This window comes from Oncorhynchus mykiss, chromosome 26, assembly GCF_057628025.1.
Source record: "Oncorhynchus mykiss isolate SJ-2025 chromosome 26, ASM5762802v1, whole genome shotgun sequence".
Taxonomy (NCBI): Eukaryota; Metazoa; Chordata; class Actinopteri; order Salmoniformes; family Salmonidae; genus Oncorhynchus; species Oncorhynchus mykiss.
In genome coordinates, this window is record NC_143047.1 from 5,425,688 (window position 1) to 5,451,150 (window position 25,463).

Genomic DNA, 25,463 nt, shown 5'->3' on the forward strand with positions numbered 1-25,463 from the left:
AAACGCGGCTACTAAATATAACCCATTATCCAGCACGCAGTTTGAATAAATGAAAATATTTCAACAAAACGAACTTAGACTGCTTCAACCATTTAGATAAATAAGATAACTTGAATGACAAATGTAATGTAGAATTTTTTAAAAAAGAAACAAAGTATTTAGCCTACTCACCATTTGTGAAGATGCTTAAGACGTGCTGACGTTGAAAAACAGCTGTAAAGAGAACTGGAAGAAGTAGGAGTGGATTTGGCCGTGCTTAGTGTAAAGCTTTCTATACCTCAGTGGGAAAGATTGGGTTTGCGTCAGTGCGGAGCAAGGTGCCCTTCGCTTGACATTTTCTTGATAATAAGAGTTTGATAAATCATTGGCCTTGGATTCTGATTTTTAAAGCGACACCGGGCGAAGACGCGCAGGATCGTGCCCATGTTGTCCACGCACATACCGCTCAGTGTGTGCGTGTTTGGACTGACTCATTCACCAGCTGATTAATAATACACTTTTCTCGAGGGCATGTGTACGTACACACGCGCTAGGCAGGATTTGCATGTAGGTCTACATACATTTTGGGGATGGAGAATGCATGCAAGCACTGCAATTCGTGAGCGAAAATTTACCATTCGTGGGAGATACGACGACACTGATGGGGAAACTATTTCGTTAAATGGTTTCTATTTTTGCTAAACTATGGGGTTTATTGTGTTGTAAATATGCCTACTTTTATGCATTTATGCTATTGAACATTTATTACGAAAGTAATATGTTGAAAACTCTGAACATGTAGCTTAACATCTAGTATCATATATTACTTATTTAGCCTATATTTTAATATTAGGAACACATAATTATATAGGCTACGACATATGATTATCAATATTAAAATATGATTTTTCGTTTCCATAAAGCCTGTGTTAGTAATGTTTTTTTACAGGCTATTCAGTTTGGGCTATACTGTATATTTATCAAAGGTTAAAATATCCACCATAACAATTATTTACACCATTATCCTTGTACAAATATTTCTGAAGTGTGTGATGACAAAAACTGCAGACTGCTGCAACGTATTTTTTGTTAGCCTCCGGGCTATATATAGGCTTTACTATGCTTCAAGGAATTTAAGCACACATGCGATATAGGGTTATACGTTTCTGTGTGCGTCACCGAGACAAGCACTGATCAAGTGTAGAAAAAAAGTGGGCGAGGTCTTCATGAAACAACTGAAGCTACTCATTTGTTAATCTCTTACGCAAGAAGGACACTTTTTTTTATTTTTACACGTGGTCATTGGGGTATCGCGCTACACTGGAGGCTTTGGAACTTTCCCAGCACCACAAATAGCCTGCCCTAAAATACTGCATTGCGCACGGCATTGTTCAGCTTTTTCTTCTTTGTTAACGAAATGTAGCCCTCATTCAAAATTGGTTAATTCTCGTGCGAAAAATACCCGATGAGCATCCTATTGTGTTGTTATTCAGACAACTGTTATGCAACCAACCCAAACCCCTGAGAAAGATAAATAATCCGAATAACACCCAACCCGGCTGTACCGGTCCACCGACCTCGCAGTGTCTTTAAACGAGCGCGTCACCGTACTCCGCGTGCCTTATTAAATGTGCGATAATCACCTGCACGCAAAGCTGCGCCGGTGTGGCGAGCGCACCTCGTAAATCTGGGCCATAACAGATAAGGGCCTCGCGCTGCAAAATTAGCTGGCTGCTCCAAGGTTTAATTACTTTGTCAACAGGGAATAATTGTAATTGATTTTTTTCCCCTCTTTCCTTGTACTTCTCACACCTTCCCCAATACACAGAATGGGAGACGGCAGGAGACGTACTTTGAGTTCCCACTGTGGGGGAACCTTTTTGAAATGTAGGGTTCCTCGAGGAACCTTATTGAAAATAAAATAAAAAAGGATTAAAAACCTTAAGTTTTTGAACATTTTATTATTGACGACATTTAGCAATATTAATAATACAAATAATAAATATAATCTAATGACACAAAACATCCATGGGTAATTTAAGATTTCTCAAATGTATAGACCAATGTTGACATTTTAATTAGGTCTATTAAACATTAAACAACAATAATAAAAATGAAAACAATAAATAAAAAACAAAACAACAAGCCCATACTTTGGAGCAAACACTTAAAAAAAAAAATGAATTGATATTATCCATATATTCCATAGATATTATATTTGAAAAGTTTAAGATCTTGAAGTGGGTATGGCGTTACTTTAATGCAACACTTCACACATGGAAAGATTTGATTTGTGCAAATCAAATATTCACCGGTGTGACAGCAAAGTATGCTATAGTCCAAATTCTGATTTAAACCAATTACATAACCAGTGGTTACCAACCACCACAGACAGATGAAGGCATGGAGTTGCATAGTCTGGGTGATGCCCTGGAGAACACCCTATTGCCAAAACGGTGGAGGTTGGATTTGGAGATGATGAGATCAGAGGAGGCTGGTCGGAGGAGGTATAGGAGGACAGGCTCATTTCTGTCCTCCACTGAAGGCCAGGCACTCTTTCTTTTGCCTTATATTTTGGCTCAGGCAGAAAACATTGTTTGATGTAGTGATATTTCAGATAATCTGTAAGCAAGACATGTAATGGAAATCAAGTGGCGTTGGCATGGATTTGCACTATTGTTAAAGTTTTGTTGGTGACCTGGTATGCAGAAATCACTGAGCAGAGCTATAATTCTATAATGCAACATACAGTGCCTTCAGAAAGTATTCACACCCCTTTACTTTTTCCACAATTTGTTGTGTTACAGCTTGTGTTTAAAATGGATTAAGTTGAGCTGTTGTGTCACTGATCTACACACAATACCCCATAATGTCAAAGTGGAATTTTGTTTCTAGGACATTTTAGAAATTAATAAAAAATGTAATGCTGAAATGTCTTGAGTCAATAAGTATTCAACCCGCTTGTGCTTAATAAATTGCATAATAAGTTGCATGGACTCGTTCTGTGTTCAATAATAGTGGTTACATCATTTTTTAATGACTATCCCATCTCTGTAGCCTACACATACAGATCATTGTAAGTTCCCTTAATCAAGTAGTGAATTTCAAGCACAGATTCAACCACAAAGACCAGGGAGGTTTTTCAATGCCTCACAAAGAGGGGCACCGATTGGTAGATGTGTAAAAAAAAATGATAAAGCTGACGCTGAATAATATCCCTTTGAACATGGTAAAGTTATTAGACTTTGGGTGGTGTATCAATACACCCAATCACTACAAAGATATAGGTGTCCTTCCTTACTCAGTTGCCAGAAAAGAAGGAAACTGCTCAGGGATTTCACCATGAGGCCAATGGTGATTTTAAAACAGTTATAGAGTTTAATCGTGATATGAGAAAACTGAGGACGGCTCAACAACACTGTAGTTACTCCACAATGCTAACTTAAATGACAGAATCAAAAGAAGCAAGCATCTTGTTTGCAACAAGGCACTTAAGGAACACTGTTAAAAAAATGTATGAAAGAAATGAACTTTTTGTCCTGAATACAAAGCGTCATGTTTGGGGCAAATCTAACACATCACATCATATTTTCAAGCATGGTGGTGGCTGCATCATGTTATCAGTATGCTTGTCATCGTCTAGGATAAAAAGAAACAGAATACATCTATAAGCACAGGCAAAATCCTAAAGGAAAACCTGGTTCTGTCTGCTTTCCAATAGACACTGGGAGACAAATGCACCTTTCAGCATGACAATAACCTAAAACACACGGCCAAATCGACACTGGAGTTGCTTACCAAGACGACATTGAATGTTCCTGAGTGGCCTAGTTACAGTTTTGACTTAAATCATCTTAAAAATCTATGGCACTACTTGAAGTCTGGCAACTTGAAGAATTTTTAAAATAATAATGGGCACATATTGTACAATCCAGGTGTGCAAAGCTCTTAGAATTACACCAAAAGAGTCATAAACCCTGTGAGAAAATTGCTCCTACAAAATATTGAGTCAGGGGTGTGAATACTTATGTAAATGAGATATTTCTGTATTTCATTTTCAATAAATTTGCAAACATTTCAAAAAACATGTTTTCACTTTGTCATTATGGGGTATCGTGTGTAGAGAAAATCAATTTAGTAAATTTTGAATTCAGGTTGTAACAACAAAATGTGGACTATGTCGAGGGGCATGAATACTGTCTGAAGGCACTGCACAATCTGTGGAAATTGTGAGAAGATTAGCATATGTGCTAACGTACATTTACAGGTACAGTGCTGCCAGATTTACATGCCTCAACTATTTTTTTATTAAAACCATTAAAGACTTTAGTAATGAGTTTAAATACAAAATCTGGAGTGAATCTGACGTATGGTTCATGAGAAGATGATTGCAGCTGTTTTTTTTTAGCATTAGCGTTACATATGCAAATAATTAGTTGTTAAAAGTTTTAGTTTTTAGAGATATCAATACCAAATTCATTGTGGTTCATCTTAGGGATGTCCATGATAGCAATGACAAGTTTCAAGTTGATAGGCCACTGTGGAGTGGATTAAATGTACATGTAAAATGTAACTATTAATTTGTCAATAACTGTCATCTTTTGACCAATCCCGTAGCTTTCAAATGAGAAAAAAGTTACCAATCTATGCTTGAGTTATGTCAAAAAAAGAACAAATCAATTCTGACAACAACAATAGGTCTTCACAACTTTGCTGTGAACCCCAATAAGACAATTTATTCATATCACGCACATTGAAAGACGTGGGACACACAGAAGTGGAAAAATAGCTTTATTAAGCAAAACCAAATCCGAGGCGACAGTCGCCACCTGATCACGAACCAGCAATCCTTTCTTTTTCAGAACTTATGATTTATGTTCTGAGGGGAAGAGTGGAAAAGCATTCTGTTGTCAGCAGAGCTGCTCAATGGAGTATGCAGAGCGGGAGGTTTGTTAGATTTTTTTAAACAACAAAATAAAACTCACTATGAATGTGTCCCAAATGGCACCCTATTCCCTACAGAGCTCTGTTGGTCGTGATCTAAAGTAGCACACTATATAGGGGAAAGGGTGCCAATTGGGTTGCACTCTTTATGCTGATAGTAGGAGACCAGTCAATCTGGGAAAAAGTGCTTGTTTTTCTTTTGCTTGTTAAAGGCTGTCATCCATGCTAGATCAAATAGTGATCGGTGACAAAGTTAGGCCGGATATGTTCAATTTAGTTTAAGACCATTTTCAACGGGTTAAAGTTCAAATCTGGTGAAAATGGGCATAATGGAAATTGTAATAGATTTAGGTAAAATATCCTGAAATTCTCAACCAAACTGAGTCGATTATCAAACAAACACACAGACTATGGAATGGATACGTTAAGTTACTTTTCGTACAGTTATTATGCTTTAAGACATGCAAGTACACAGAAAGGATGAACATTCAGATTTTTTTCAGCTAGTTGTGGTCTATAGCACCACCAAGTACCCTTTTCAGATGACCTAGACCAGGGCTCTCCAACCCTGTTTCTGGAGAGACACCGTCCTGTAGGTCCTAATCTAGCACACCTGATTCTAATAATTAGCTGGTTTATAAACTGAACCAGTTTAGCTACAGTTGGGGTTGGAGTGAAAACCTACAAGAGAGTAGCTCTCCAGGAACAGGGTTGGAGACCCCTGACATAAACCCTGTGAGAAAACTGCAGTTGACCCCACTGAACCAGGAGAACTTTACCTCGTAAGAATCCGACTTTCTGGGCCAGAGATACTGAAACTGTAATGCCATTTTTAAGGGTTGAAATGTACATGCATGCAGCCAAATAGGATAGTCACAGACTGTGACCACATTTACTGAACACATCAATATTAATCAGGGATGGGCAACTCCAGTCCTCGGGGACCTAGTTGGTATCACACTTTTTCCCCAACACCTGACTCCAATAGTCAACCAACTCATGATCTTCAGTTTAGAATGCAATTAGTTTAATCACCTGTATTTGCTAGGGATGGGTAAAAAATACCACACCTCAGTAAAAGGCACATGACAGCCCACTTGGAGTTTGCCAACAGGCACCTAAAGAACTCTCAGGCCATGAGAAAAAATATTATCTGGTCTGATGAAACCAAGATTGAACTCTTTGGCCTGAATGCCAAGCGTCACGTAGTGAGAAAACCTGGCACCATCCCTAAGCAAAGCATGGTGGAGGCAGTATCATGCTGTGGGGATGCTTTTCAGCGGCAGTGACAGTGAGACTAGTCAGGATCAACGGAAAGAGGAACGGAGCAAATTAAAGAGAGATTCTTGATGAAAACCTGCTCTAGAATGCTCAGGACCTCAGATGGGGGGGGGGGGGGGGTGAAGGTTCACCTTCTAACAGGACAACGACCCTAAGCACACAGCCAAGACAACGCAGGAGTATCTTTGGGAGTCTCTGAATGTCCTTGAGTGGCCCAACAAGAGCCGGGACTTGAACCCGATCTAACACATCACATCATATTTTCAAGCATGGTGGTGGCTGCATCATGTTATCAGTATGCTTGTCATCGAACAGGAGAGACCTGAAAATAGCTGTGCAGCAACGCTCCCCATACAACCTGTAAGCCTGAGAGGATCTGCAGAGAAGAGGAGAAATTCCCCAAATACAGTTATGCCAAGTTTGTAGCGTCATACCCAAGAAGACTTGAGGCTGTAATCGCTGCCAAAGGAATGAAACCCTACTGGAGGGTAGTTCCCCAAGAAGAGGGTTGGAGCACCCCGGTCTACATCATCTGAGAAGGGTACTTGGTGATGCTACAGACCAGACTGTAGCTGAAAACATCAGAATTTTCAACCTTTCTGTTATTCGCATGTCTTCAAGCATAGACATTTATGAAAAGTAACTATTAATGCATCCATTCCATAGTCTACGTGTTTGTTTGATAAGCCACTCCAGTTTTTGTTGAGAATTTCTGGATGTTTAACCTAAATCTATTACTATTTCCATTATGCCCATTTTCACCAGATTTGACCTGTAACCCATTGAAAATGGCCTTATAAATCGAAAATTAACGTTATCCAGCCTAACTTTGTATCACCCCATCATTGTTTGATCTAGCAACCATAATAATATTATTTGTTTTGGCATAGTCTGGGGAATATTTCAGTTCAGCCACACTATTGATATGTCATCATCGTCATGTGATCAGTGAACTCACTGCAGGCTGTAGGTCTGCTTCCTGTCATGGAGGTCAACTGTAATGAACAGTGAGCAGGGGGTTCTTTTTGTTTTTGCGTACGATGATCCGTCCCTGAAGCTCCTCCCCTAAAGAGGAAAACCAATAAAAGTTAGAGGCTGAGCACCAACCTTTGACTTCTGTTCACCTGTATTGGAGCACTCTGGGGTGAAGTCTCCCATAGGAACAGATCTAGGATCAGCTTTCCCTCCCTCCCCCAACCATAACCTCGACCATTAATGCTACACTGACCCAAAATCAATGTCTTGGAGCCGCACATCTCTAATCTAGAGAATAACCTCTCCTAGGCAATAGAGAGTAGGGCTATTCAGTTACAGTCCCAGAGTGCCACATCAACATCAGGCCAATAATTCAATAAATACATAATAAATAAATACATAAAATTATTTACAAAAATTATGTACAAAAAGTGCTGAAATAAAAGGTTCACCCAGTATGGACGAAAATACCCTCAAATTAAAGTTTTCACATAATCACTGTATCATTTCAAATCCAAAGTGCGGGAGTACAGAGCCAAAACTACAAATGTGTCACTGTCCCTATACTTTTGGAGCTTACTGTACAGTGCATTCAGACCACTTGACCTTTTCCACATTTTGTTACGTTACAGCCTTATTCTAAAATTGATTAAATAGTTTAATTTCCTCATCAACCTACACACAATACCCCAAAATGACAACCCCCCCCCCCCCCCCCCCTGAAATATCACATTTACATAATTATTCAGACCCTTTACTCAGTACTTTGTTGAAGCACCTTTGGCAGCGATTACAGCCTCGAGTCTTCCTGGGTATGATGCTACAAGCTTGACCTGTGCCAACACAGACCTCTACGAACAATTACTTCAATCTCATGGCTTGATTTTTGCTCTGACATGCACTGTCAACTGTGGGACCTTACATAGACAGGTGTGTGCCTTTCATAATCATGTCCAATCAATTGAATTTACCACAGATGGACTCCAATCAAGTTGTAGAAACATCTCAAGGATGATCAATGGAAACAGGATTACCCTGAGCTCAATTTCGAAATCACATAGCAAAGGGTTTGAATACTTATGTAAATAAAGTATTACTGTTTTTTCTTAATACATTTGTAAACATTTCTAAAAACCTGTTTTTGCTTTGTCATTATGGGTATTGTGTGTAGATTGAGAATTGTTTTATTTAATCAATTTTAGAATAAGGCTGTAACGTAACAAAATTTGTCAAAGGGGAAGGGGTATGTATACTTTCTGATTGTATTGTGTGTGTGTGTGTGTGTGTGTGTGTGTGTGTGTGTGTGTATACACTACCATTCAAAACTTTGGGGTCACTTAGAAATGTCCTTGTTTTTGAAAGAAAAGCACATTTCTTGTCCATTAAAATAACATCAAATTGATCAGAAATACAGTGTAGACATTGTTAATGTTGTAAATTATCAACAAGTTTATCATTTTAAAAGGCTTATTGATCATTAGAAAACCCTTTGCAATTATGGTAGCACAGCTGAAAACTGTTGTTCTTATTAAAGAAGCAATACAACTGGCCTTCATCAGACTGGTTGAGTGTCTGGAGCATCAGCATTTGTGGTATCGATTACGGGCTCAAAATGGCCTGTAAATAAATAACTTTCTTTAGAAACTCGTCAGTCTATTCTTGTTCTGAGAAATTACGGCTATTCCATGGAAGAAATTGCCAAGAAATGGTATATCTCGTACAACGCTGTGTACTACTCCCTTCACAGAACAGCGCAAACTGGCTCTAACCAGAATTGAAAGAGGAGTAGGATGCCCCGGTGCACAACTGAACAAGAGGACAAGTACATTAGAGTGTCTAGTTTGAGAAACAGACAAGTCCTCAACGGGCAGCTTCATTAAATAGTACCCGCAAAACATCAGTCTCAATGTTAACAGTGAAGAGGCGACCCCTGGGATGCTGTCCTTCCAGGCAGAGTTGCAAAGAAAAATCCATATCTCAGACTGGCCAATAAAAAGAAAATATTAAGATGGGCAAAAGAACACAGACACTGGATAGAGATATGGCTTATTATTTGCAAGTCAGCCTAGAAGGCCAGCACCCCGGAGTCACCTCTTCACTGTTGACTTGGATTAGCTAACACAACGTGCCATTGGATCACAGGAGTGATGGTTGCTGATAATGGGCCTCTGAACGACTATGTAGATATTCCATGAAAAAATCTGTCGTTTCCAGCTACAATAGTAATTTACAACATTAACAATGTCAACATTACACTGAATTTCTGATAAATTTGATGTTATTTTAATGGACAAAAAATAGCATTTCTTTAAAAAAACAAAGACATGTCTAAGTGACCTCAAACTTTTGAACAGTAGTGTGTGCATGCATACAGAGGGGAGAACAAGTATTTGATACATTGAAGATTTAGCAGGTTTTCCTACTTACAAAGCATGTAATTTTTTTATCATAGGTACACTTCAACTGTGAGAGACGGAATCTAAAACAAAAATCCAGAAAATCACATTGTATGATTTTTTTTGTGTGATTTTTTGTTGTTGTTGAATTTTACCCATTTTTGTCCCCAATTTGGTGGTATCCAATTGTTTAGTAGCTACTATCTTGTCTCATCGCTACAACTCCTGTACGGGCTCGGGTGAGACGAAGGTTGAAAGTCATGCGTCCTCCAATACATAACCCAACCAAGCCGCACTGCTTCTTAACACAGCGCGCATCCAACCCGGAAGCCAGCCGCACCAATGTGTTGGAGGAAACACTGTGCACCTGGCAACCTTGGTTAGTGCGCACTGCACCCGGCCTGCCACAGGAGTCGCTGGTGCGCGATGAGACAAGGATATCCCTACCGGCCGAACCCTCCCTAACCCGGACGACGCTGGGCCAATTGTGCATCACTCCACGGACCTTCCGGTCGCGGCCGGTTACAACAGAGCCTGGGCCCAATGATCATGAGGAAGGTTAGGGATCAGCCCAGAACTACACGGCAGGACCTGGTCAATGACCTGAAGAGAGCAGGGACCACAGTCTCAAAGAAAACCATTAGTGACACACTACGCCGTCATGGATTAAAAACCTGCAGCGCAGGGTCCCCCTGCTCAAGTCAGCGCATGTCCAGGCCCGTCTGAAGTTTGCCAATGACCATCTGGATGATCCAGATGAAGAATAGGAGAAGTGTGGTCTGATGAGACAAAAATAGAGTATTGTTGATTTAAACTCCACTCGCCGTGTTTGGAGATAGAAGAAGGATGAGTACAACCTCAAGAACACCATCCCAACTGTAAAGCATGGAGGTGGAAACATCTTTCTTTGGGGATGCTTTTCTGCAAAGGGGACAGGACGACTGCACTGTATTGAGGGGAGGATGGATGGGGCCATGTATCGCCTTCCCTCAGTAAGAGCATTGAAGATGGGTCGTGGCTGGGTCTTCCAGCATGACAACGACCCGAAACACACAGCCAGGGCAACTAAGGAGTGGCTCCGTAAGAAGCATCTCAAGGTCCTGGAGTGGCCTAGCCAGTCTCCAGACCTGAACCCAATAGAAAATCTTTGGAGGGAGCTGAAAGTCTGCATTGCCCAGCGACAGCCCCGAAACCTGAAGGATCTGGAGAAGGTCTGTATGGAGGAGTGGGCCAAAATCCCTGCTGCAGTGTGTGCAAACCTGTATGATCTCTGTAATTGCAAACAACGGTTTCTGTACCAAATATTAATTCTGCTTTTCCGATGTATCAAATACTTATGTCATGCAATAAAATGCAAATTAATAATACAATTAATAATAATAATGTGATTTTCTGGATTTTTGTTTTAGATTCCGTCTCTTACAGTTGAAGTGTACCTATGATAAAAATTACAGACCTCTACATAATTTGTAAGTAGGAAAACCTGCAAAATCGGCAGTGTGTTAAATACTTGTTCTCCCCACTGTATATACAGTGCCTTGCGAAAGTATTCGGCCCCCTTGAACTTTGCGACCTTTTGCCACATTTCAGGCTTCAAACATAAAGATATAAAACTGTATTTTTTTGTGAAGAATCAACAACAAGTGGGACACAATCATGAAGTGGAACGACATTTATTGGATATTTCAAACTTTTTTAACAAATCAAAAACTGAAAAATTGGGCGTGCAAAATTATTCAGCCCCCTTAAGTTAATACTTTGTAGCGCCACCTTTTGCTGCGATTACAGCTGTAAGTCGCTTGGGGTATGTCTCTATCAGTTTTGCACATTGAGAGACTGACATTTTTTCCCATTCCTCCTTGCAAAACAGCTCGAGCTCAGTGAGGTTGGATGGAGAGCATTTGTGAACAGCAGTTTTCAGTTCTTTCCACAGATTCTCGATTGGATTCAGGTCTGGACTTTGACTTGGCCATTCTAACACCTGGATATGTTTATTTTTGAACCATTCCATTGTAGATTTTGCTTTATGTTTTGGATCATTGTCTTGTTGGAAGACAAATCTCCGTCCCAGTCTCAGGTCTTTTGCAGACTCCATCAGGTTTTCTTCCAGAATGGTCCTGTATTTGGCTCCATCCATCTTCCCATCAATTTTAACCATCTTCCCTGTCCCTGCTGAAGAAAAGCAGGCCCAAACCATGATGCTGCCACCACCATGTTTGACAGTGGGGATGGTGTGTTCAGCTGTGTTGCTTTTACGCCAAACATAACGTTTTGCATTGTTGCCAAAAAGTTCAATTTTGGTTTCATCTGACCAGAGCACCTTCTTCCACATGTTTGGTGTGTCTCCCAGGTGGCTTGTGGCAAACTTTAAACTACACTTTTTATGGATATCTTTAAGAAATGGCTATCTTCTTGCCACTCTTCCATAAAGGCCAGATTTGTGCAATATACGACTGATTGTTGTCCTATGGACAGAGTCTCCCACCTCAGCTGTAGGTCTCTGCAGTTCATCCAGAGTGATCATGGGCCTCTTGGCTGCATCTCTGATCAGTCTTCTCCTTGTATGAGCTGAAAGTTTAGAGGGACGGCCAGGTCTTGGTAGATTTGCAGTGGTCTGATACTCCTTCCATTTCAATATTATCGCTTGCACAGTGCTCCTTGGGATGTTTAAAGCTTGGGAAATCTTTTTGTATCCAAATCCGGCTTTAAACTTCTTCACAACAGTATCTCGGACCTGCCTGGTGTGTTCCTTGTTCTTCATGATGCTCTCTGCGCTTTTAACGGACCTCTGAGACTATCACAGTGCAGGTGCATTTATACGGAGACTTGATTACACACGGGTGGATTGTATTTATCATCATTAGTCATTTAGGTCAATATTGGATCATTCAGAGATCCTCACTGAACTTCTGAAGAGAGTTTACTGCACTGAAAGTAAAGGGGCTGAATAATTTTGCACGCCCAATTTTTCAGTTTTTGATTTGTTAAAAAAGTTTGAAATATACAATAAATGTCGTTCCACTTCATGATTGTGTCCCACTTGTTGTTGATTCTTCACAAAAAAATACGGTTTTATATCTTTATGTTTGAAGCCTGAAATGTGTCAAAAGGTCGCAAAGTTCAAGGGGGCCGAATACTTTCGCAAGGCACTGTATACAGTTGAAGTCGGAAGTTTACATAGACCATTTAAACTCAGTTTTTCTCAATTCTTGACAATTAATCAGAGTAAAAATTCCCTGTCTTAGGTCAGTTAGGATCACCACTTTATTTTAAGACTGTGAAATGTCAGAATAATAGTAGAGAGAATGATTTATTTCAGCTTTTATTTATTTCATCACATTACCAGTGGGTCAGAAGTTTACATACACTCAATTAGTATTTGGTAGCATTGCCTTTAAAATGTTAAACTTGGGTCAAACGTTTCGGGTAGCGTTCCACAAGCTTCCCACAATAAGTTGGGTGAATTTTGGCCCATTCCTCCTGACAGAGCTGGTGTAACTGAGTCAGGTTTGTAGGCCTCCTAGCTCGCACACGCTTTTTAAGTTCTGCACACACATTTTCTATAGGATTGAAGTCAGGGCTTTGTGATGGCCACTCCAATACCTTGACTTTGTTGTCCTTAATTAAGCCATTTTGCCACAACATTGGAAGAACGCTTTGGGTCATTGTCCATTTGGAAGACCCATTTGCGACAAAGCTTTAACTTCCTGACTGATGTCTTGAGATGTTGCTTCAATATATCCACCTAATTATCCTCCAAACATAACGATGGTCAACAGTTCTATTTTTGTTTCATCAGACCAGAGGACATTTCTCCAAAAAGTATGATCTTTGTCACCATGTGCAGTTGCAAACTGTAGTCTGGCTTTTTTATAGTGGTTTTGCAGCAGTGGCTTCTTCCTTGCTGAGCAGACTTTCAGCTTATGTCAATATAGGACTCGTTTTACTGTGGATATAGATACTTTTGTACCTGTTTCCTCCAGGGTCTTCACAAGGTCCTTTGCTGTTGTTCTGGGATTGATTTTCACATTTCGCACCAAAGTACGTTAATCTCTAGGAGACAGAACGCGTCTCCTTCCTGAGCAGTATGATGGCTGCGTGGTCCCATGGTGTGTAGACTTGCATACTATTGTTTGTACTGATGAACGTGGTACCTTCAGGCGTTTGGAAATTGCTCCCAAGGATTAACCAGACTTGTGGAGGTCTACATTTTTTTCTGAGGTCTTGGCTGATTTCTTTTGATTTTCCCATGATGTCAAGTAAAGACTCACTGAGTTTGAAGGTTGGCCTTAAAATAAATCCACAGGTACACCTCCAATTTACTCAAATGATATAAATTTGCCTATCAGAAGCGTCTAAAGCTATGACATAATTTTCTAGAATTTTCCAAGCTGTTTAAAGGCACAGTTAACTCAGTGTATGTAAACTTCTGACCCACTGGAATTGTGATACAGTTAATAATAAGTTAAATAATCTGTCTGTAAACAATTGTTGGAAAAATTACTTGTGTCATGAACAAAGTAGATGTCCTAACCGACTTGCCAAAACAACAGTTTGTTAACAAGAAATTTGTGGAGTGGTTGAAAAACTAGTTTTAATGACTCCAACCTAAGTGTATGTTAATTTCCAACTTCAACTGTATATGCAAATATATATACTTTATTATTCCCCACAAACCTTACCACCCTTCCCCCAATAAACAATAACACTTAGGCTTCTACCTTCAGTTTATACATATTATACACATTTTACACATTTTACAGACAGAATCTATTTTACAATAATTATATTTTGTTGTTTTTAGTCCTTCCTCTATTTCTGATGTCCATCCAGTTTGATTTCTATTTGTAACTGTGCTATTTCACAAAATATCTGAATCTATATACATGTTACAGACCCCGTATGTTTTACATTGGTTATCTTGTTATTAGTCCCACCCTTCAGCTCATCCCATCTATCTCTTAACACCATCCATTTTGGATTTCTATTTGCCATATATTTTTCAACTGTGCTGTGATGCTTCACAAAAGTACTGAAAATGTATAATCTCATAGCTTCTACAGACTGTATATTAAAGATAAACATTTATGCAAAAATAATGATTCTATTATTGATTGATTGACTATGGCTTTTCAAATGATCCAGTATTGCTATCTGCAGTATTAGTTCCTGTGACCAAAAACAAGCTATATATGGACAGTACCAAAATAAATTATCTAATGACTCTGCCTCCTCACAGCAAAATCTGCAGAGCTGGGAAGATTGTATCCCCCATATATATAACATTCTATTGGTTGCAAGAATTTTGTATAGTAATTTCATTTGAAAAATGTGAAGTTTTGAATCCGGCGTTGTTTTGTGTGTCAAGTCATAAACCATGTGCCATGGAATGGGTACATCGGAAATCTCTTTATAAACTGTCTTTTTTTTTGGTCCTTAAATGAAATTGGTATATGTTTTTATTTATCACAATTGTCTTTAACCATTTATGTTATTTAATGCAGGGCCAACAGGCAAGTTCCTTACTTCTTTCCCCTTCCATTTTTGTGGTAATGCTGCAATTAGTTGGTTGTTATTTTGGGTAGAGCAGACATATCCATATGTCTGTTTTAGCTGCATGTGTGACATAACTCCACCAGTCCTATTTATGATATCATTCACTAAAATTATACCTTTTTTAAACATTTAATTGAAAAATATGTGTTTTTTAAATCAATTAGTATACTTGAGTTTAACCACAATATTTGTTGTATTATTTGTTTTGTCTTTTCAGGTGGATTAAACGTGTTAAAAAATGTATGCTTGTTTATAAAAAATATAGCTTGTTTAAAAAATAACGATATTTTGGAGATTATTTCCTTTTCAAACAACTGAAAGTGAGCAGTTGTAATTTGAATAAAGGGAAAAAGGCCATTCTTTAATTTGGGGTGAGACATTCCTACCAATTTACTAGAAAACAAGTTTGGATTTAAGTATACCTTTTGAATGACTGATGCCTTTAGTGCGAGATCTAATGCTTTAATATTTAATAACTTCTGCCCTCCGAATTCATATTCAGTATAGAAATAGGCCCATTAATTTTTTTCTGGCTTTGCCATTCCAAATAAAATGGAATATCTTTTGTTCATATAATTTAAAAAGCAGGTCACTAGGTGTAGGCACAACTATAAGCAAATAGGTGAACTGTGATATGACTAGAGTTAAATCAGGGTGATTTTTCCACAAATAGACAGGTATTTTCCTTTCCATGGTAGCAAGATCTTATAACTTTCTATAAAATGGATTGGAGTGAGATAACTTCTTTCTTTAGGGATTTTTATACCGAGTATGTCCACATCCCCATCAGACCATTTTATTGGTAAACTACACGGTAATGTATTCTTTAGTGATCCAATACGTAATATAGTACACTTATCATAATTTGGTTTTAATCCAGAGGTTAGCAAAAGTATCTAGATCCTCCATGAGGCCGTGGAGGGATTCTAATTGTGGTTTTAACAGAAAACATGAGTCATTAGCATACAGTGACACCTTTGTTTTTAAGCCACAGATTTCTAGTCCCTTAATATTCTTGTTGGATCTGATTTTAACAGCTAAAATTTCGATGGCAATAATAAATAGATATGCCGATAGTGGACAACCTTGTTTTACTCCTATAAACAGTTTAAAACTTTCTGAGATGTAACCATTATTTACTATTTTACACCTAGGGTTACTATACATAACTTTAACCCATTTTATAAGAGATTCCCCAAAATTGAAATATTCTAGGCATTTATATATAAATTCCAGTCGTACTTTATCAAAAGCCTTTTCAAAATCAGCTATGAAAACCAGGCTTGGAGTCTGATATTTCATAGTATTCTATTGTTTCCAGTACTTGTCTTATATTACATCTCCAATGTATCGTCAATGTAAAAAACCTGTCTGATTAGAATGAATAATATCTGACAATACCTTTTTAATTCTATTTGCCAAGCATTTAGGTAGGATTTTTGCATCACAATACTGAAGTGTAAGATGCCTCCAATTTTTTAAATGGACTGGATCTTTATATACACCACTTGGGTCCTGTTTCAATAATAATGATATCAGACCTTCTTGTTGCGTGTCCGACAATATACCATTTATGTGGTTAAAACATGCTAATAATGGTTCTCTGAGTATTTAAAAAAAAAGTTTGCTATACTTCCACTGGTATGCCATCCAACCCTGGAGTTTTCCCAACCTTTAAAGGCTTTAATTGCATCAAGAAGTTCCTCCTCTGTAATTTGGCCTTCACGTGAGTCTTCCTGTACAGATGTTAATTTTACATTATTTTTAGGAAAATAATCCATACAGCTAACTTCGGTTAGTGGAGATGGAGGAGACTGAAATTAAAACATATTCTTAAAGTACTTTACTTCCCCTTTCAGAATATAATTCGGTGAATCATGCGTGACTCCATCATTTGCAACAAGTTTCAATACATTTTTTTTGGTAGCATTTATATTTTGAAGATTTAAAAAGAATTTGGTGCATTTGTCCCCATATTCCATCCAGTTCGATTAATTTTTTGAATATATTACACTGGATCTTTCTTGATTAAGTTTCTCCATTTCTTTTTGTTTTTCCTAGAACTTATCCTGTGCCTCTATGATACAGTTTTCATTGCTGTCTAACTGTACTGTTTTATAGATGAGTACTGAATTGCATGGCCTCTAAAGGCACATTTAAAAGTGTTCCATTCAATAAGGGGATCTGCTGTACCTATCTGCTGTCTGAAAAAGTCAGTTATACATTCTTCTGTCCTAGTTATAAACAATTTATCACCAAGTAGGCTTTGATTAAATTTCCAATATCCTCGCCCACGTGGAAATTCTGTAAGAGTCATATGTATGTCAATTATGTTATGATCCGACCGCATTCTGTCCCCTATCAACACTTTTAAAACTTTTGGTACCAGAGAGAATGACATAAAGTAATCTAGACGAATAGCTTGATCAAGCCTCCGCCATGTATATATCTCATTAGTTCATGGTATTTAAGCCTCCATATATCCACTAATTCCAATATATCCATGATCATTCATGGATTCAATCAATCATGATTTCCTTAAGTGCCTGAGGGCGATAGTTTGTAGTGTGATTTCCTTTACGGTCCATAGAGTTATTTAAAACAGTATTAAAATCTCCCACCATAATAAAAGAGTCTAGTGTTGCTTGTAGACTTGATACATTCTTATATATATTTTCAAAGAAGATTGTATCATCATTATTTGGACCGTATAAGTTTATAAGCCATATCTGTTCACTGTCCAATAACATATTTAAAATAATCCATCTACCTTGATGATCTGTTAGGACAATTTGCAAATTTGGATCAGAATTGCAGTTAATGAAAACCATCACCCCTTTTGAATTTCTTTTCCCATGGGAGAAATACATTTCGCAACCCCAGTCCTTTTCCTCACAAAACTTCATCTAAAATTGTCGAATGAGTTTCCTGTAAACAATAGATATTATATTCCTTCTCGTTTAGCCAGGTAAATACTGATAGTCTTTTCTTATTATCTGCTAAGCCATTACAATTATAACTGGTTATACTTATTTCAGCACTTACCATAATGAGACACAACTTTCAATTCTATTCATCAAAATATTGGTTTGTAAACGTACCATTAAAAAGTAACATGACGATTGAGTGTCTATATAGCTGTACCATGATATTTGCAGTGCTACTAAGTAAACCTCCAATTGGTCCCCACTATTCCACCCGCTAAAAGCCCTCCTCATCCCGAGTTGGGTTGTCATCCCAATGCCTGGCAGACGACCCCTGACCCCCCGGATCCCATAGCCCTGAAGAAACTGGGATCCATCCTTCGAAAAGATCACACAGTGCCATTTACCGAACAGAAGTAGATCAACCGCCAAATGCATTTCCATCACCCTCACCTCGATTTGTATTATAGCCATAAAAATATATATATTTTTAAAATCCAGTTTATCTTATTTTCCATAATTAGCAATTCATATCTGTAGTAATGTAGGCAATTTATGCAAAGGATTTTTACCTCTCACCAGTCTCGCCATTATCAAAATAACAGTTTTGCACACTAATTATTATATTAGCAAACAATTATTGTGAATCATCCTATATTGTCCCTAACATCTTTTACTCCCCCGCAACAGTTGTGGGATAAACACATACACACTCAACCCCTTTCCTTCACAAAACCATAGGCTCTCATTCTCAACAGTTGCACCATCCCAGAGCCCAACTCAAGAAAGGTCTTGATTTACCAATGCATATACTGTTGCAGCTGTATGAGAAGGCCTGCAAAACTGTGCAAAAAAATGGTCAGAAATGGGAAGATTTTATTAATCATTGTCACTTCCTAGATGATGGAGGTCAGATATACCCCCAAACCCTGAAACACCCACAACATGGTCCCCCGTATTGACCTTATTCCCAAGCATCTCAATGCAGTCAGACGTTTGATTTTGTGCCACCAGGGCCACAATAATATACCACCTCTCTGAATGTCTGAGTGTGACGCCTCCCCATGGGTTACTGCAGCTAGTGTTGCCAACACTGCCACTGCCTGGGTGGGGGCACCCCACCGGAATCCCCACCGGCTAGGTACAAGGTCGTCAAGGTTCTCATTAGCAGCTTTGAGAATTTACTTGTATATTATGCTCTCCCTTTAGGGGGCTTTGGCTTTGCAGAACCAATCCTGCCAAGCAGGCTCAGAATCTTGAGGGGGCAGTGCTGCTCTAGTGTCACTACTTCCACCGAAGTCGGTGCCTCTCCTTGTTCGGGCGGTGTTCAGCGGTCGATGTCACCGACCTTCTAGCCATCACTGATCCATTTTTCATAGCCATTCATTTTCCATTGGTTTTGTCTTGTCTTCCTTCACACCTGGTTCCAATCCCATCAATTACACTTTGTGTATTTAACCCTCTGTTTCCCCTCATGTCCTTGTCGGAGATTGTATGTGATGTGCATTTTAGTGTTGGTGTGTGACGGGTTTTGTACCCACTTGTTATTTTGTCAATTTTGGTTGTTTTGGAGTTTTGTCAGTATTTATTAAACAACTCCATTTATACCAAGTTCGTTCTCCTGTGCCTGACTTCCCTGCCACCAACACGCACCCCTTACATCTAGGTCTCTGACTGCATTTTGGCTGCATATTACACTTACAGCAGGCCCATAAAACAATTAGGGACTTCTCCTTAGTGCCTGGGTCATTCAGGTGGGTGTCTAGTGTATAGGGTTGTGGACCGTTCCATCAATATAGGATCATAAAAAAATTGATTAGATGCATAATTAATTAAACAAATGTAGTTGCCATTGATAGGACAATAAATAAATTAAACGTATAATTTATTTTAAAACGCTGTTCCACTATTATAGGACAATAAATAAATAGGACGTATAATTCATTATAAAAAGTATATCCCTCATCTGAACAACATTGAAAACGCTCTCACAACTCTTGCTCACAGCAATACATTGGTTCTGGGATATGCAACCATTTCCTTTCTCACTCAACGCCACACTTTCCCAAACACAAAAAAAAACTCACACCATACCTTCCACACATACTGTGCCTTCTGTTCACTGAGTTGTTATCTTCACCATGTTGAATTAGTGCTTTTGAGTTCCAATTAGTTCTATTTGAAGACATATAGAAAGCTGTATTTTTTGTTGTATTATTACAATCCATTACCAGGCTAGAATTGTGTGTTTCGTTATTTGCCGCCTCGATGAGAACTTTGTCATTTGTAAAATATCCATGGAATAGTCTTTGTGTCTCTGATCAACTGGTTATCAATATATAGTTTATTGACAACGAGAGCTACTCGTTTCCCTTTTAATCTAATACGTTCTACAATTTCCTTCAGTAACTGGTCATTCATGCCAATTTTTGTGCCAGCAAGTCATTTACCCAGGCTTTTAACCATTATTTTATCTTTAAAGAAAGCACATTTGGCAACGATTGGGTGTTCACTGCCCTCTCTGTCCGAAGTGGTGTACAAGTTCTAGTTGGATTTTGTCGATAGCTTCGTGTGGAATCTGTAGCGCTGTAAAGGAGGAACTCTCTAACTACAGATTCAGGAACTTCTCCTTCTTTCTCTTGGATACCTGTAAGCACCAGATTCTCTCTCATGGATCTAGTCTGTATGTTAAGTAAGGCTTCTCTCAGAGCGGTGTTCATCCTTTTTAAGTTCATTCACTTCGGTTTCAATCTTACTGACTGTCCTTTTTAGTTTGTCTTTCTCCAATGTCGCAGCTTTTTCATCACTAATCTCGAGGCTTGCCTTCAACTCTTTTATATCCTTACTGACTAGTTCAAGTATACCCAGTTTGTCATTGATTTTAACAGATGGGTTTCGACCTTTACCATTCCCAGTGGTGAAAATATAGAATTGTCTGTGTCTGTAGAAGAGTCACGTTTTCGTTTTGAAATAGGTTCCCCTGTCTTACTCTCTGTCATGCTCGTTTTCGTAATACTTGTCGAGACATTTCTCTAGTCTTAAAATGTGTTTTGTGTTGTTATCCAGATTAAAGGTTATCACCCACCAGATTGTGTAGTGCTTATATTTAGTCTAACTTACCGATATTGAAAATTACATTTTATCTTGAGGTGCTCTACATAGCTACGCTCAGCCCGTCATCTGCTCCCCTCTATCTTGCATCATCAAGAAGAAGAGACTTACTTGGGCCAAGAAACAAGAGCAATGGACATTAGACCAGGAGAAATCTGTCCTTTGGTCTGATGAGTCCACATTTGAGATTTTTAGTTCCAACCATCTTGTCTTTGTGAGACGCAGAGTAGGTGAATGGATGATCTCCACATGTGTGGTTCCAACTGTGAAGCATGGCGGAGGTGGTGTGATGGTGCTTTGCTGGTGACAATGCCAGTGGTTTATTTAGAATTCAAGGCACACTTAACCAGCATGGCTACCACAGCTTTCTGCAGCAATACGCCATCCCATCTGTTTTGGGCTTAGTGGGACTATCATTTGTTTTTCAAAATGACCCAAAACACACCTCCAGGCTGTGTAAGGGCTATTTGACCAAAAAGGACAATGATGGAGTGCTGCATCAGATGACCTGGTCTCCACAATCACCCAACCTCAACCCAATTGAGATGGTTTGGGGTGAATTTTTACAAAATAGACCATTTTGACTTTGCAGCTGGCCTATCTAGGGGAAATTGTTTAGTTCTGGCGCGAGGGCAAGATTCATGACAAATGTCAACCTGCCAAAAATGTGCAGATACTGAACATTACCCATTTTTTCCCCCAGATGAATGACGAAGGGCTGGGAAAAGGGTCTGAAATGGAACCCAGCCTCACAACCCCTCGGGTATTGCTCAGAGCTCGAGGGGAGCCAGAATGGGAAGGGAGTTATGCAGGGGTAGGCTGTAAGTCTGTCCCCCAAATGGCACCCTATTCACTTTTTAGTGCACCACTTTGGACCAGGACCCATAGGGTTTTGGTCAAAAATAGTGCACCATATAGGGCATGGAGTTTTCAACACTTACCCAATGAGGTAAGGAGCCTGCTGGTTTTCTGTTCGAACTAATAATTAATTGCACCCACTGTCTAAATCAGTCCCTGATTAGAGAGGATCAATAATAAAATACAGTGGAACTTGCTTCGAAGTCCAGAGTTGAGTTTGAGGGATATAGAGAACAAGTTGCCATTTGGGGTTTAAAAAAGGCCAAAAGAGTAATTGCTTGACCTGCGATAGTCCTCTGATTAAATGCAACCCCTGCAGGGTAAATAAAACGAGTTTGAGATCAAATAACTGAAAAAAGAAAACATACTTGGAGGAAAACTGGGAGAAAAATTCTAAGCTATGTTCGAATACTTATACTAACCACACTAACCGTACTATTTGTGACGTAAATTGAGTATATAGTATGCTTGTTGGTCATAGTATGGATAGAGTTAGTATTCCAAAAGTTCCCGGATGTCGTACTACATTCGCCAAAAAACAAAGTATACACGCAGTGGACACTATTTCCGTACTTTTAGGGCCTATGATACATTTCTTCAGGAATGGGCGTGGCTTCATAACTTTTCAGATTTGAAGAAAATAGTGGAAAATATGCAGCCAAAGTCCGACAAGAGCGCATACAAATTCATTGCTTTAACTTCTTTGGGGTAGGGGGCAGTATTGGGAATTTTGGATGAAAAGCGTGCCCAAATCAAGCTGCCTGCTACTCAGCCATAAAAGCTAAGATATGTATATTATTAGTAGATTTGGATAGAACACACTCTGAAGTTTCTAAATCTGTTTGAATGATGTATGTGAGTATAACAGAACTCATATGGCAGGCAAAAACCCGAGAAAAAATCCAACCAGGAAGTGGGAAATCTGAGGTATGAAGTTTTTGTACTCAGCCCCTATCCAATACACAGTGGGATATTGGTCATTTTGCACTTCCTACGGCTTCCACTAGATGTCAGCAATCTTTAGAAACTTGTTTGATGTTTCTACTCTAAAGGAGGGGCTAATAAGAGCTCTTTGAGTGAGTGATCTGGCAGAGCGTCACAGGCTCAGTCTCGCCCTCTCACTTGAAAGGTAGCTTAAGTTCCACTTCATTTCTGAAGACAAAAGAATTGTCCGGTTGGAACATTATTGAAGATTTATGTTAAAAACATCCTAAAGATTGATTCTATACATCGTTTGATGTGTTTCTACTAACTGTGACGGAGCTTTTTTCACTTTTCGTCTGAAACTAGTGAACGAGTTTTATGAATGTGGATTACTGGACTGAACGCGCTAACAAAAGGAGCTATTTTGACATAAATTATGGACATTATCGAACAAAACAAACACTTATTGTGGAACTGGGATTCCTGGGAGTGCATTCTGATGAAGATCATCAAAGGTAAGTGAATATTTATAAGGCTATTCTGACTAATGTTGACTCCACTACATGGCGGATATATGTATGGGCTCTGAGCGCTCTACTCAGATTATAGCATGATGTGCTTTTTCGGTAAAGTTTTTTTTCAATCTGACACAGCGGTTGCATTAAGGAGAAGTGGATCTAAAATTCCATGCATAACACTTGTATATTTTATCAATGTTTATTATGAGTATATCTGTAAAAAATTATGTGGCTCTCTGCAAAGTCACTCTGCAAAGTTTTTGGAACTACTGAACGTAACGCGCCAATGTAAACTCAGATTTTTGGATATAAATATGAACTTTACCGAACAAAACATACATGTATTGTGTAACATGAAGTCCTATGAGTGTCATCTGATAAAAATCATCAAAGGTTAGTGATTAATTTGATCTATATTTCCACTTTTTGTGACTCCTCTCTTTGGTTGGAAAATGGCTGAATGCTTTCTGTGACTAGTTGCTGACCTTTTTGAAATTGGACACTGTGGTTGGATTAACGAGAAGTTTATCTATAAAATGGTGTAAAATACTTCTACATTTGAGGAATTTTAATTATGGGATTTCTGTTGTTTTGAATTTGGCGCCCTGCAGTTTCACTGGCTGTTGAGAGGTGGGACGCTCACATCCCGAACGGTCCCAGAGAGGTTAACTAATGACACATTTTAAGAAAATGTTGAGCAATGTAATAACTTTTCAAATAAGTTACACTACACGTTCTGTTGGCAACGCTATCCTTACAAACCACAAAGCATATTGTAATGACCTGACTAGATCATAAAGGAACAATTGTCCAGACAGAGGATTGAGTTTACGAATTGACGGTTTATTAACCCAACTTCACACAGGCTACTGTTTGGCCGTAGCCCATGCCAAATAAATGAATGATACCCAACAAATCAACCGTGACCTTCTCTTGTGAAGGCCAGACGTACAGTAAGTGGGAGAACAATGGCTAAACCTGGTCTTAACTTCCAATGCTCCATCCCCCTGCCCAACCCCCCTCCACACCACTCCGCCAACCACCAGGATGCCCGGCATCAGAACATTCTAGGCATTCCCTTGATTGGCAGATAGCAGGTTGATTGGCATGTCAGACCCCGCGAACACTGAGTACTGGTAAGTACAACACAACCAACTAATAGCCTAACACATAACACACAGCTGTCTGTGCGGGTCGCTCCAATACCATTACAGCAGTAAGTACTGGTATGTTAGCTAGCTACCTCGTAAATTGGCAACTAATACATCGAACTTGCCAGTATATTAACTATTTGCTATCTAACTACCTACCTAACATTTATTGACTTGATTATTCACGTCATAGTCTTTGTGCGTTTTCAATGGACATGAATTCGCTCTGGCTATCTACTCCGATTTTGTAACAGAAAGGGGAATGAACACTTCTTACTGGGCAAATTCAGGTAGTCCATCCGTGTTTAAGTTTGTTTTCTTCCTTATGGTGCCTAATGAACACAACCCAGGTGAGCTAGTAGAATAGATCAATAGGCTATGTGAAACGGCCTATCATCCCCGAGGACTGGATTGAGAAACACATGATGACATATAAGAGACTAAACAGATTATTAACACTAAAACACTTCACAAACACACACTTTCTTGAAAGTATGGAAGTATTGACAAGTCACAAACCTCAACGTTGTGGCACTGTTCATTAGATTAGTGAGACATTATACACCACAGTATTTTCTCCGCGGACTTCCCTCTGTGCTGGAGAAGGCCCTAGTCTAGGGCCTCTAGCCATCTAGTGAAGTAGCCAGTGACTGAGGGAGAATTAATCATGTGTTGAAATCAGAGGAGGAATGGAGCTGGTCCGTTCACAGAGACGTCAAACATCAACATGCCACTAACGTTAACCACGCACAGCCACAGAAATGCGCTATCTTAGTCCATTACACTCACTGGCGCTCTCCATACCGGGACTGCATACCAAATGGCACCCTATTCCCTATAATATGC

At 39.1% G+C, this 25,463-nt stretch overlaps 1 protein-coding gene and 1 pseudogene across 1 annotated transcript in view; both read right to left on the bottom strand.

The window, feature by feature from the left end:
- The window catches only part of LOC110506271 (sodium- and chloride-dependent glycine transporter 2), a 52,117-nt gene extending 51,057 nt beyond the window's left edge, over window positions 1–1,060 (bottom strand). Inside the window, exon 1 of the mRNA XM_036964282.2 lies at window positions 172–1,060. Within this exon, the coding sequence (XP_036820177.2) occupies window positions 172–174 (3 nt within the window). The 5' untranslated portion in view covers window positions 175–1,060. The remainder of the gene's footprint in view (window positions 1–171) is intronic.
- A 6,027-nt stretch (window positions 1,061–7,087) lies between these two features.
- Window positions 7,088–25,463, bottom strand: part of LOC110506081 (protein arginine N-methyltransferase 3-like) — a 118,783-nt pseudogene continuing 100,407 nt past the window's right edge.